This window comes from Astatotilapia calliptera, chromosome 14, assembly GCF_964374335.1.
Source record: "Astatotilapia calliptera chromosome 14, fAstCal68.1, whole genome shotgun sequence".
Classification (NCBI taxonomy): domain Eukaryota; kingdom Metazoa; phylum Chordata; class Actinopteri; order Cichliformes; family Cichlidae; genus Astatotilapia; species Astatotilapia calliptera.
Window position 1 is genome coordinate 10,679,027 of NC_137435.1, and position 14,982 is coordinate 10,694,008.

A 14,982-nucleotide genomic window follows, 5' to 3' on the forward strand; every position below is an offset into this window, starting at 1 on the left:
AGTACTGTCAGATAGGCAAAGTCAAAGTTATTTATATAGCACATTGAAAACAACAACTGTTGACCAAAGAGCTATGCATTTAAAAAAATCAAGAGATAAAATAGAGAAAAGAAAATCTGATTAAGAAATAAGACAAATAATAGTAGTAAGAAAAAAGTAAGTAAGAAAAAATCTAAAAGCTCCTTTACTTCCCAGAATTCATAGAAAGTCTGAGGCACCACTTAGAGGTAAAAACAGAAATAAAAATTTTCACCTCCAAAAAGTGAGTAGCATGGCTGCTCTCTCACCTGTTAAAACAGGTGTTACCTGTTTTAACAACCAGGCATCTAAGAAAAATAGGCTTTATAAGATTTAGCCAAGCTAGAAGTTAGCAGGAAGTTAGAAAGATAGTTTCCACCTAAACATGATATACCATATCCCAAATGAATTATTTCTAAAAAAAAAAAGAAGTACAGCTCTGTTAGCAATGTTTGGAGGGGAAGTGAAGTTGTGCTAAGTGGGGTATGAGGATGTCCTCGCTACAGAGGTATGGTTAGTTTAATATAAACGCATTAGCACAGAAAAGGTTGGGAGGGGGGATAGATTGTTCTTGACAGTTCTTGAAGTTCATATTGAGGGTTCCTGCTGGGCAGAGATAAATACCATTATATGGCAGGAAGAAGATGCTGAAAATAGATCCGATTTTATCCAAGAGAAAATCTGAGATGATCCCTTTCACTACAAGGTTTGTCATTAATATGTTGCTATGTGGTTTGGATTACTTGCTGTGAAAAACTCCTGATCCTATACTCAATATTCACACTGAAGTCTTAGTTTGCCTGACTGGGGATTTAGACTTCAGCAGGAAATCTACAGCATAGGTTCGTCGTACCCACAAACCTCTCTGAAACCCTGTAACATAGCCTGATGTGCAGCCCCCTGGAAATGTAACTGCACGACCACAAAGTAATTAACACAAGCATAAGTACTGGCGATGACATCAGCCACTTACATCGGTTACATTGTTGGCTCTACAAAGATGCACTGCTGAAGTCTAAGACATTCTAATATTTGGTGTCCAGAATCCATGAGCTGTAATGTACATTTGTTTTTAAAACTTAGTTTAAAGACATGTTGCACATACAAATAAATAGTGCTTATAAAACGCTGGAGGGGCACAGAATGACTACTGATTATTTTTGGGGGGCTTGTTTTTTTATTAAATAAAACAACACACACAGCATTACCACATGTTAAAAACATGACAGCCTTAATCACTCAGACACTGGAAACAGGGTTGATCTGTCACTTAACAAGTGGATTTTCTAACAGTTTTGAGCGTACACTATTGTGAAATTACTACAATACTACCAGCTCTCTGAGACTGTAGCACAGTAGCATTTAAGGCTAAATGCTAACACACTCCACATCCTGACCTGAGTTTGGTAAGTGTAAAGGACAATTGTAGTTTAGAATATTAGAATACAAATATTTCTGACTAATAATGCATAAGGCTTGTTGTGATGCCATTAATTTTACAGCTATATTTCCTAATTTACTAATGACGGCCGGAGACGATCACTATTTACAGTTTTAATAATGAAGAAGCCATAATTTTGTATCTGCAAAACCTTGACAAGCTATCCAGTTGTAGTTTAGTGTTTTCACTAAGCTACATTGTGGTGGTAGGTAAGAAGTCAGAGAAAACTAAAGCTCTCAAGGTAAACCTTCTAGGACCACATTTTATGCCAGTCCAGTGATTCAGCTAGCCAACAGGCCCACACTGCCATTGTCAGAGTCTTACAGCTACTTTTATTATAGCCGGTTACTGCTTAACATTCCTAATTCAAAATGGTTTGGTTTGTAAAATCTTTCTTTTATATTTTGAAAAGAAATTGATCAGTGAAGCAACAACACAAACAGTTGTTTCAATAATCCACACAAACCTAAAGTGGCACAAAGCTGAGAATTGATGGGGCATTAATATTTTTCCTGTGAGGTAGTTCTTATAGTAACTTTCCAAGTGTATTTAGAATATCATTCTAGTTGCGGTTACAGTGGATGCTTTGAGCCAACATCAGCGATTGATCTTCTAAGATCCCGAGCAAGGAAAGACGCTGCTCATGCTAAAAGCATTCACATCCCTCAAATAAAAAGCCTATTCTTTCTTTTTCTTTCCCTGGTGCGATCAGCTGCCAAAACAAACTGGTGCTGTGATGAATGCAATAAATATGATCGATGGGATATCTGGGTGCTGCTGACCTCACACCACGCGCCAGAGTAGAGGGAGCAGGTGCTGCTCAGATTTACAGCCCACCTCCTCGTGATATTCCCCTCTCTCACACACACAGACAGCGAGCCCTTCTGAGACACAGTCACACTGTTGAGTTTCCACAGCACCCCTGCAGCTCACGCCGACTCTCAGAGAAACAGGCTTATTATTGTCTCTGGCTATACTTCATGTCCAACATGACTATGCATGAATCATATCACCACTAATAAAACCAGCAATGATTTTACAGATCATCAACCAGTCAGTCCGGCTGACAGTTATTACAGTAATTTCTACTGGGAGGAGCACATGGGGTTGTCGGCGAGGTCGAAGAACTCCTTATGCGTTGGCTCGTAAAGATAGCTAATTGATCTGAGGGCAAAGGCAACTCTGGAAGTGAACATATAAACTACAGAGTTTTGCCAGGAATAATAAACACCAGTGCTTTGGATGGGTCATTACAAACAATAAATCTGGGAGGCATACAACAGGTTCAAAAGAGCCACTGATGAGTCACAAGATTAAAACCAACGGCAAAATTTCTTTGGTCCCCCTTGTGCTGCTTATGCATCAGGGTTTTTATACTTTGGTGGTTGTTTTGGAATCCTAGATGTAGTTATGGGACACTTAGACATTTTAGTACACTTTAGTAAATGGATCAGGGCTTTATTGAACTGTAGCTTAAGTGAAAAAATTACCCTTGCTCTTAGATCCTGATCAATCCTGCCTTTGTGCCAGGCTGATTGAGGATAGGTAATTAATGTGCATTTGTGGATAAATAACTAAACTCAAATGCTCTCTCCCTTTCAAAAAGCTTGTGAATAGATTGTAGTGCTGTGTAATGCTTCAAGTACATAATGAACTGACAACAAACTACCTTCAGCTCCAGTTAATGTTTTGTCAAACTCAGCTTAATGATGAGTCTAGTTTGACCAGTCCTACTTTGTCTTTAACAGTCTTTAACAGAGGTTACTTTTTTGAAAACAAATGAGTTTCACTTGGAACAAGAAATTGAGTGTAGTGTGTTGTACCTCTGCTCTCAAGTCAATGTTTTGATTGTAAATCCACCGAATTTCATCACATAACTAACTAACTCCACATATCTGTACCAAATGTTGCTGTGCTGAACAGATTCAATTCTGATTTTGCAAAAAGCCATTCTGCTCACAGCTGCCTCTTTTGTAAAGGAAAATTGTTTGGGGACTTGTGCGCACAACACTGTTACTGCATTGTTGTACCAGAATTATAGTAGCCTCTCTGTGTGTTGAGCAAAGAGATCCAAACAGGTCAATAAAATGAGGTAAAGATTTCTTCCTGAAATTATTTTATTGGCAGGATCCTCACCCTGACATGTGACAGGTTTGCCTTTCTGAGCTTTCATTTGAGGTCCCTGTTATAGAAACTTTGTGAACCACCAACTTATGTATGGCTGGACAAACCAAACCAGTTCGACCACTACCATTTAGGAATGGAAAATTTTGACCCATTTACACTCTAAAATACCTCCAAAACATTTATTATCCTTTCATTTGGAAACAAAGCATATTTGACAGGACAAGAGCAGAAGATTATTAGCACTTAGCAAAACCCCATCCAATTTTCTTCCCAATTATCATGAGGACACTAGAAACGTGAATCTGAATATTCTAATTTAATTCTCACCTCATAGTCTTTGTGTTTTGACCCCTTTGCACTCATGCTAACTCCCATCTCCAATCTTACTGCCACTCCAGTGCCTCTTGACCACATTACTACACTTGCTATCCTGACAAGAATGGCTAATAGACCTATTTTTTTGGACAGGGCTAAGCTAAGCTGTGCAGATCAGGGAGATGAAAAGAGATTGGATGGGGAACAAAAAAACCTCCAGCAGCAAAGAGACTACGGGGAAGCTGTATATAGGGCATTAGTGCTTGGTTATAACTAATTATATCTCAAGTGAATCGCTCCTCCAGGCGTGGCAAGGGATATCTCTCTATTGTTGCACTGTTATGAAATGAGTGCTGTTGCCATACTGGGGATAATGTGTGTGAGTGCAGCAAGCTGAATGTGTACAATTCTCTTTGCTTCCTGTATCATGATTATCAGGGCACTACGTCTGATGAACATAAATGAGTGTCATGGAGATGTGACACGATGATGCTGTGGGGACTCTTGGGTAATATATGTGAAGGTGATGGTGTCAAGGAAATTGGTTTTCAGGGTGGGGACTCAAGGCCAGCGCAAGAGCCCAGTAATGAAAAGAAAGGATGAACAGGGAATAGAGTTCTCCATCTCTATCATGATAACGCTGTCTGTGCCATGTATCCAGGCACAGTCCACTTCAGCTCCACATCAATAAGGTGAAAACAAGCGCCAAGATCATAAAGACATCGAGTAAGCATTAACTCCATCCACTCCAGTTAAATAGAGGTATTATTTCTTTTCCTAGAGGTTAAATTGCTTTTTGTACAGTTTGGTAGCAGCAGCTGATTTTTAAAATTCCTTTTCTGCTAAATTTGTTTGATTGTGCAGTTTGATAGATCATGGATTAAAATGATTTTATTATTAGTTTATGGACCAAAATCAATACTTGGTAAAACTGAGTGTAAATGATTAGATATTGAGACTTTATTTAGTTAAATATGCTGGATTTGAACATACAATAACTACTGCAACATTAGCATGAATATAAAAAAATACCTTCTCCCTCCAAAAAATTAAATTTGTGTTTGCTTTTATCATCATGGTAAAATAAAAATGTGCCATGTGACAAAATGACACCTGACAGAACTGTGTCACACAATGTATGCTTTTACTACAGTATAGGCAAGAAGCTAGGCTCAGCTCAGTGTTGCCTATATTCTTTTGAAAGTACCAGCATGGTTCAGCATGAATAGGGTACACACTAAATGTTTTTCTACATTCATGCTGCACTTGGTATATGCATCAGTCTGGTGGATGTTTCGGGTAGAATACTGTTTATTCTTAGGTAGACATCAGGTGACTGCTGTTTGACAAATACAGTATTTTAGAGTGTGAGACATCATCAGAAATGACTCGACTACAGTATATACTACAATGTGACAACCAGTGCTTATTGCTTACATACAATTTAGAGATAGAAGTATGCATATGAGTAAGTCAGTAGAAGTGACTGTAAAGACAAAAAGGAGCAACAGCCTAGAGAATGAATATCTTACATGGTGTATATACAGTCATCATCTTTATCACTCGCACTACACCTTTTTTCATTTCACTACAGAAATGTGGACTAACAGCCTGCATTGCACTATGTGAACGCCCTGATGGATAATTTCTATTTGATCACATCTTCAGCAATATTAACCTTGATGCCTCCGCAGCTCTCGGCTAGACACGGCTTTGTTCTCCCATCACCTGTCTGCACATCCATCAGTGTCGTGAATGGTTTCTTGGAGACATTGAGGGGTGACTGCTTTGAGAGAAGATAAAATGCTGCATTTTGACATGCCTGGACCCCTCTATTCTGAAGCCAATCAGTGATGACAGCGTGGCAACCTTCAGTTCCCTCTATTCCTCCCTATTTCTATTTCCATAACCTTACAAATAGAGCAGCTCTCTGAAGTTGCCGTCCTTTGTGATCTGTGACAAACGCAATGGTAGCTGTCAGCGGAGAGGGAGGATATGAGTGCTGATGTGCTCTCTGAAGTAATGCTCAGCCTTTCATGTTGAGGCAGAAGAACCAAAGACCTGTCTCCTCTGTGTGTGTAGGCCTGCCAAGCACTGGCTAGCAAAGTGTAAGTGCAGGAGTTTTAGCGTGCCTTTCTAATCCACTGCTTTCACACAGGTCAGTCTCATTTATTATGAATGTGAAGTTCTGTGCAAAGCTCTTTGATATCGGGAAACAATTTAGAGCTGGCTGAGAGTCAATATCATAAGGGACCAATAAAAAACATTTTTAATGTGTTACAAACTTCAGGTCAGCTTGTGTTTCCTTATAAAATTCACAGTAGGCTGTATTAGTCCCGGGTGACCATAATATAAAACATTACTGAGTCAGTGCCTGGACATGTGGCAGTTGTTTTTAGTTTCACCTAAACTAAAGAAGGTCAGGTTAAAGTAATGATGATATTGGTAGTGATTTCAGACATGTTATAAAAGGACATGGATGACAAGGACATAGGATCCTTGAATCGCGTGCATAGAGTGTGATTAGTTAATCAGTGAAACTTACACAGAAATCAATGAACTTTGTTTCTGGATGAAGGTCACAGAGATCGAATGAAAAACACTCATAATTAAACAAACCCAGGCACCTAAAAGGTTCTTCACCTTAACAATTAATGGAGCAGTCTTTTTTTTTTTTTTTTTTTTTAGCTCAGACTGGCAGCTGTCAAGATTATCCTCACGTTTCATCCAGAGAGTCACGCTCCTTGTAAATGGAGTCTTTGGCAGCAGCCCACTTTGTTCTATCAGGGGCAGAATGAGGTATTAGGGCACATTAGTCTCATTTCCAATTCACTGACTGGGCCAGATCGATTTCCTTCATTTTCATGCACAGATGGGATTAAATGGCCAGATTAAAGATGAACTCTTGGCACTGTCCAAAAGGTAGATTTATCATTCTAAAGATGAACACAAATGCAGTGAAGCAGACACAACATGATTTTCCTCTTTAAACCTGCATTCAAAGTCTTCAAGGCCTGTTAGCTAGGTCATTAGCTGCCATTTTCTAGGAGATATCTGTAATGTCTCAGACCTTTTCCCTTGGCATTACTGATGAAGGCCACACTATGGTGTTTCTGATGGTTTTGTTATAGTTTTGCTGGTTATCTTTTAGAAGTCCAAGTATAAAAACAAGCTACCAGGCTACAACACATTGTGATGGACCACATAAAGATTTTGGCAGTCAATTTGGATTTCCCTTTTCTTCACAATATTTCCTGAAGATGTGTGAGGTCCGGTAAATCACCTAGTGAGGTAGGCCTTCTTGCTACAACAACACAGGGGGAACACTATTCACCCGCACTCTGGGAAAAGAGCCCAAAACTCAAACAAAACACATGCATCATCAATAATTTTTTCCAGACTTGTTTCCTTTTTGAGTTTGTGCGTATGTGTGTCTGTTAGTCTCTTGGGCTCAGAAGCTGCTTCTGGCTTCTCATTTCCCTACAGAGCACTCATTTATTGAAGACATCCAACTACAAATGCTATTCAGTTTGGTGCCTCATTTTCCCACAATTCTCCTCTTTCAGAAGCGGCTTCCACTGAAACACATATGGAACATGGTGTCTAAACTAAGTGCTTATTTATTCTGTGAAAATACTTTCTGATTGAAAAATATAAACAACTGGCTGTTCTGAAAGCATTCTGAACTCCTTTTGACTGCCAATCTTAGTAAAGGATTAGGTACAGTATAATTGGCTGGTGTGCCTTGCTGTGACAGTCAGCTCACTTTTTCTGATTTTAAATTGAATTCCAAGTCTAAGTATAACCTGTTTTGCAGAAGAGAGGCCTAATGTTTGCTTGTTCATTGCAGATCAATAAAAAAAAAAAAAGATGAAAATTGAACTTGAAAATTCTCTCGAAAAGTGAACCTGGAAAATATTTCGATTTTTTTCACATCCCCCAAGAAAGTTATGTTTTTGGTACCACTGACATGCATGTCATTCTGTCTGTCAACATGATAAGTATCATATTCCTTTGGACTTCTGACCTCTTCTTTAGAGTAAAATAAGGTCAAACATTCACAAAATGCAATTTATCTTTAAAATTATACTTAAAATTCTGCTGCCTTTGTTTGTGTTGGCAACATTTAGGAAATGATACTAATATACGGGGGTTCTAAATACCACACTTTAGTTTGCATCCAAATATCATATCACATTTGACCTCTGATCTATAACCTTGATTTATGTTCAGTTATTTACAAATCAATGCCTCTTATCTATTATTATCCTCTTGCATGTTTATGTAATCAAAGTAAACATCTATCATGCACGATTAACCTTAAAAAACATTTACAACATAAACAAACAAAAATCAAAAATGAATGTGTACTGCTCTCTGGGCAGGTACCTTGGTTGACATAGAGTTCCTGTTTTGTTTGTTCTAAAGTTTACTGCTGGACACAAGGCCGGTCTTACTTTACTAAAAGTTTGCACAGAGGACTCAGTGGCTTCAAAACTGATTGGCAACAATTTAAGGTGAGCACTGAGACATATTTCCACTAAAAACAGCCAAAAGTAGTGTTGTGTAACCAATAAACACAGAACATATGTGAGTGGACTTTTAAGTTAAAAGCAGCAGCAGTACCTGTGTAGCCCAAAGAGTTGTCATCCTCATGCTCAGTGGTAGGAGCTGGTGTTGCCCCTTCGCTGGCACCATCTTGAGCGACTCCCATCTCTGTCAACAATAACACCAAAGGGACTGAGAAACTAGATGCATTCTGCCCACTTTCCACACCCACGGTCCAGACCTCCAGCCCTCTGCCTCCCTGACACAGGCAGACTGTAAATATGCTCAGAAGTGCCAGGCTCCATCCCTGTAAACGCTGTCTCTTGCAGAGGAGTCCAAACACCCACATCACGCAAACATCAAATAATCCAAACACTTGTTTAAATTCCTTTTTATGTGCCTAAAACAAAGCAACCAAAAACTTTTGAAGTTTCAATCAGCCGGTAGGTGAGAACAGATCCATCAGAATGATCGGTTGATGCAATCTTCAGCTTTTCTTTGGGCTCAGCAGGAGGCTGTTCTGCTACCCTGTGTTGGGATTGAATGTGAGCATGTGTGCGCACAACAGAGTCATCCCTACAATATCAATAGCCATAAGTGGCTGCACCCCTATAGGAGCACATGTGGTGGACAGAAGAGGGAGGGCCAGGGCACACTCTGCATGACTGACAACATCACTCTATATGCACACACATACACCGTGCACGCAGTCCTGATGCAAATACAATGATGCACCATTAATCGCTAATCAGTTTCTTTTGATTTGTGCCCGTCTTTGTGCCTGTCTCTCTTTTTGGATTGACAGATTGAGTATGTGTGACAGACTGCATGAGGGCGGGACAGCACGGGGAAGAGAGTAAAAAGAAAGGCCAACGGGGCCCTGGTGTATCTGGCTTATCGAGGAGCCGAGAGGCCCGCTGTGCCCTTATGATGACTCTGTGTGAAATAAATCAGGCTCAGCCATGCCCATTCTTTTTGTGTACCACTGACAGGGGGTTAATGTGGGCTGGGCAGTTGGGGTGGGTGGTGGTGGGGGTAAACTGAATCTTAATCATCTAACCCCTTTAGCTAAGTGAGTGGCAGTCTGTCGGAAGTATCTGTTTCCTCAATGAGATCTGGCATCACTTCAGATAAATAGCAGACGGGCAGACGGAATTGTTCATTGGAGAGTACTTTAAGCCATTAGAGTGAGAAGAAGAAGGTGACCTACAATATCGTCTGCCACTCCCACCATTAGAAAATTGACAGTCCAAATTTATGCAAACTTTTCATACACAGCAATGACCTGAAATCACATTTAACAACAGCACTGGACACATTAATGATGGTAACCACAAAGAAGACATTCAAAATGCAGCGATTACGCACCCCTGCTGTGCTCGCAGTGATGCAATTAGCGTGGCAGTAAAAGGGCTTCATGCTGGCCCGAACGTATTATCTGGCACTTTTCTGCCTGTGTGTTTGTCTAAGCAACAGGATCCGACTGACACAACAGGAGAGCAGAGCCACTGAGTCACACATTAATAACCATGTAGGTTACTCAGTATCGTGCATGCGAATGAAGTGTGATGACACATGTAACGAATGAGATGAAAATGTGCATGGCATGAAGAAACACAGACATCAACAGCAGGTCTGATGCACTGTCTGACAATTATAGCCTGACACCGGCAGTCAGAGATTGTTTTTAATTTGTTCACAACAGACAGATTAAACACAAACATCTGCTACTGGAAAAAAATGTAGCTTGACACTGGCAGCAATTATAGCCTGAAAGCAAGGACAAAAATATAAATGTGTGTTTTTGCAAAAAAATAAAAGAAAAAAAATAGTATACATAATTCCACAACCAGGCATATATAAACTAAATCAAATACACCGACTTAAAGGCTTTTTTCTCATTCTAGTGGAAAAGGATGAAATTAAAAAAAATGTTGTTAAGTTTATAAACTGAGTCCAAAGGTCCATTAATAGCAAATAACACTAACAAATATTGTGGAAAGTATTTTCAGCTTTACTTAGCTTTAATTGAACATCTTCCTTACAAGCATAAGGAAAAATATCAATCTGCCAATTTTAAATAAAATAATATCCTGAATTTGTTTACTTTTTGGATGATTATGACTTACTAGTTTATTTCAGAGCTTTCAACATCATCTTACAGTTTTTAATCAGCAGATGATCTTTGCTCAGTTGTGAAAATGGCCTTTACCATCTATTTCTGCTGGTGAAAACAGTTTGATATGACTGACAACCATTGAGCTAACCTTTGAGTTAAGATAATTGTGTCAAAGACATATCAGCAGAAGCATGTTATTATATAAAAAAAAAAAGCATAAGATCAGATAGTCTTAGACTTTGTGTTTCTCCATCTCCACTAGCTTCGAGTCTTGTCTGCAGTATCTGCCCTTTACATCTTTATGCTGTATTTCCTGGGTGGTCCATAAGCGGAGGTCCTATTAGAGACCACTTCAGAGTTCATTAACAGGTGGTGTACACAGATCCCCCTGGGGCATCAAGACAGATATCCAGACCCACAGTCTGGATCTCCCTTTCCTTTTAGCCCAAACACAGCACACAACATCAGATCCCATGCTAACTAATAAACATGGTCCATGTGGAGTGAACTAACTACTTATTTAAAGATACAAAAGCATACATTCTGTCTCTTAAACCACTCCCTTGTTACTCACGGGCCCCTGGTTATAAGCCCTGGCCTCGGAGTCAAACAGAACAGCACGTTGCTTTTTCTCCACCACAGCTGTTTCTTCATGTCCACAGGTTAGGAACTGTTAGTATCTTGGCAACAACGCGAAGTCAATCAGCACTTCAGCTGCTGTCCAGTCTGACTTATGCAGTTATTGCTAAGTGACAAACGCTGGGAGCTTGTAATAAATGTGAATGAAGAAGCTGAGAGACTTGCTGTTGTCTCATTGTTATCTTGTCACTGGCACCCTGGCAGTCTGCAAAAGTGATGGATGGGCTTAAAATGATTAGTTTGGGGAGTCTGACTGTGGAGCTTGTTAAGAGGACTGACTGATTATTTGCTGTAGGACATGTTCCTTCACACAGGCTGATCAGAGAAGCAGCATATTTCTGTAAGGGACCTCAAGCCATTTCACTTATTAAATTGGTTTCTTTGAGAATGTTCTCCACTAACATCTGTTTACTTTTTTTGTCTGATGACAGAGGGGAAAAGTATGAACAGCCAACAAGAATGCTAATTATTAAGCACAGTCAACAAGATTCCCACTGCTTTCATTTGTAGCAGTCATTCTCAAAGCTGCAAATTTAAATAAAATCTTTGCTGCTGATAGTCAAACGCATGACATCATCTTAAAACTTCATTTTTTTGTCGTTGAGGAGCTGAATTCAATGGCCTTCACTATAACAAAACGGTAAAGAAAGAAAGTACAAAAAGCTCCTTCAAAAGAGCCCTTTTCAGCAGAATCTACTCTGTCTGCTTCATCTGTTTCCACAGCACCATTACATTCATTTCCATTTTGATTACTCTTTCTTTGTTTTCTGCATGACTAATGGAGTTTTAATTAGGCCTTGAGATAATACATACGTACGCATTAAGGACAGAAAGCTGGAGAGAAGTACAAAGTCAAAGTGGAGAGGCAGTTTTGTCACATACAGTGTAAAGAAGAATGGTGGAGGGTGAGCTTAAAGAATAAAAAAAATCAACTTGTGCCAGACAGTGGACGAACTGAATGGCCACACAATCCCCAGTATATAGTAAATAAGTATTTTTTTTTAAACTGTGAATCATGGAAATCTGTTTTAGTAGAGTCTGAGAATAAAACCATGATCGTCAAAATGAGCATATTAGGACCTGTTTAAATGAGAAGTTTGACTTTAATTAAAAAAAATGCATAGTTTCTTTCCCCTTGAAGATTAGAGATGATCAATACTACTCACATTATCTTATAGTTGGGGTCAGCAGACTTAGTTTAGTACAAACACTAAGAAAATCTGCCTACTGCTGCTCACAGTTTTTTTTTCCTTGGAGTCCACACTCATGGCAAATAAATAATCCAACACAATTGCCAATAAAATCCCTATTTTTCATTTTTACATTTCAGTTTTTGTACAGATTAAACTACTGATATAATATAATATATATAATATATACTCATTTGTGACTTTAGAGATGCTGGTAGGCAGATTTTATAGCTTTAACACAAAGCCAAGCTGGGTATCACCCTTCACACTAATCTAAGCTAGCCAGCTGTAGCTACATACCATATAGACCACATTTCACATTTTATTTTCAAAACTGGTAAACTATTGTTTAAAGACAAGATTAAAACGGTGCGTTGACAGCATAAAATACCATGTCACAAATCATTAAGTTGTGCAGCAGCTGTCGTGAGAAAGTGGAGCAAATGGCTCACACTCACACATGCACACTTCAGCTGTGCCGAAAGGCTGGCTCTTAACGTTCATGTATGAAACCATACCCCTGCAAACACGGTAAAGTACATTAATAGCTAGCTGATAATACCTTTAGCTCCAAGCATGAACTAATTATTATACCAGAGCAGTTTAATTCATGATAAATGAGAGGAAACCAATATATACAATCCACAAGCTGTTACTGTTTGTATTTTATGTTGCTCTGCCAAGCCCTGTGCATATTAGTTGTCTATAACCTGATCTGTGAAGGATTAAAGTATATTTAACCAGCTAAAACTGCCCCATTAGAAAGAACAAACATGACTTAGAAACTGAAAAAGATATTTTATGTGTTTTTCAATAGTTTCTGTAAGAACAGGGGGAGCGCTTGAGTATGTTTAAGACTCTATTTAATTTCCCACACAACTATTATGTTCTCAACAGATATTTAAGAATCAAGCCATGATATTGACAATGACAAACTACAATAATCAGGCCTGTATTAGTTCCCATGAGTGAACTGCGGGGAAAGGCTGACTGAATGACTTTGCAGCTTTTCCACCAAACCCTCTGATGTCCTTAACAGCCACAGGTTCATTGCACCAGCTGGAGAAAATAAAACGAGTATAACGACAAAGTGTTCTGATCAGACATGTTAGTTTGTGCATGAATGCCTGCAAACAGGATTTTGCTATTGACAATTTCACTGCGGTTGTGCGAACTGTATCCTTTCCCCCCTCATGGTTTCGTTGGTTACAAAACTGCCACACACCTCAAAGTTGGAATGTGACTCACCTCTGAATACATGATTGGTTGATTGTTATTAAATAGAAGCGCAAACGTCAAGGAAGAAATATGTGCCAATTTGCTCACTGATAGATTTGCTCGGAGGGCATCGGCAACCAACCACAGAAAGAAAAACAGTGAGACAGATCCAGGACAAAGAGTGCTGATTGGCTTGAAGGGTGCTAAATATTGCATGGTCACTCTGCTGAGCTGCAATCGGTGAGTGCCAAGTAGAATCCCACTGAGCGAGCAGCTCACGCTGAAGCTCTCATAGCTGCTTTCAGGGCACCTTTATCCCTGAAAAGCTAACTTTTGCAAAACACTTTTTTATGGACATCTTATTCCCATACCTTTACGTTATGTAAAATAGATATTATCATGCTCACTTAAAATGTTGCCTCTCAGATTTGTTTAACCACACTGATGTCAAATAAGTTCAAAGCCTGCAAGGAGTCTGAACTTGCTTTGACATCCCAGTGGAGCTGAGGCAAGCATACTCCAAGCTGCCAAAAGCCCAGATGTCCATTTCTGTGACACTGGAACACTTTTTCTGCTCAGAGAGAGACAAATTGGAGGATGGAGAAAAGAGAATGATAGAGAGGGAGAGACTTCTCATAGGTGAGAAAAATATGATCTTTCTAGAATTTAAAGTTCTGTAGCCAAGGTGAACAGCTCATGGTCATGACTCAGAAGCAGCTTGTCAACATCCGCACCATCGCTGCCGACAGACTAGTGACCTTCTCTGACTTCCCGGTATAAAATCTGCTTCATGCAGCTGCTCTACCCTGCACTTCACTCAAATACCATAAGATTTCTTTGTATGTGGGGGTGGTTTGTGTGAGTAATGACAGCTAATACTAGTGTTCAGATTCTCTTTCTTGGTCTATATAAGACAGAGGATGGTATAGGGGAAAAAGTAATCTATAAGAGAAACTGGAGGCTCGTGATGATAGAAAATGAGTTTAGAGGGCAGCAGAGCAAATAAATTAGACCTCACTTCAAAGCAGCGGCAAATTACTGACAAAATACAATGATGGCATATTGTCCTGCTCATTGATTCACTTAATCAGGCAGTGTGCTCTAAACATACAAACACACATGCATGAACACACACAGGGAAAAAACACCCTCTAACTCAGTTCACATGTGTTTTTTAATAATCTCTGAAAATTCCATCAATATGTTAATGTGAACAATTCTTTCCCAAACCAAGAGACCAAAAAGCAAGCCTCTAATCCGTCATTCCTCCCAGTAACATTTTCTGGAGCTGCTCCATCGCCGAAGTCTGACTTTCCAGGGACAAGGAAAATTTCTTGGGTTTTTATGCTTAAATGAGATTTGGTGGT

At 39.4% G+C, this 14,982-nt stretch overlaps 1 protein-coding gene across 5 annotated transcripts in view; it reads right to left on the bottom strand.

The window, feature by feature from the left end:
- Positions 1–14,982, bottom strand: part of robo1 (roundabout, axon guidance receptor, homolog 1 (Drosophila)) — a 227,900-nt gene that overhangs the window by 137,010 nt on the left and 75,908 nt on the right. For 4 of the 5 annotated variants that reach the window (XM_026191730.2, XM_080289182.1, XM_080289181.1 and 1 more), the window contains one exon: positions 8,528–8,617. The exons of the other annotated variant lie outside the window; for it this stretch is intronic. In XM_026191730.2, the coding sequence (XP_026047515.2) occupies positions 8,528–8,617 (90 nt within the window). The remainder of the gene's footprint in view (positions 1–8,527; positions 8,618–14,982) is intronic. 5 annotated transcript variants of the gene reach the window in all.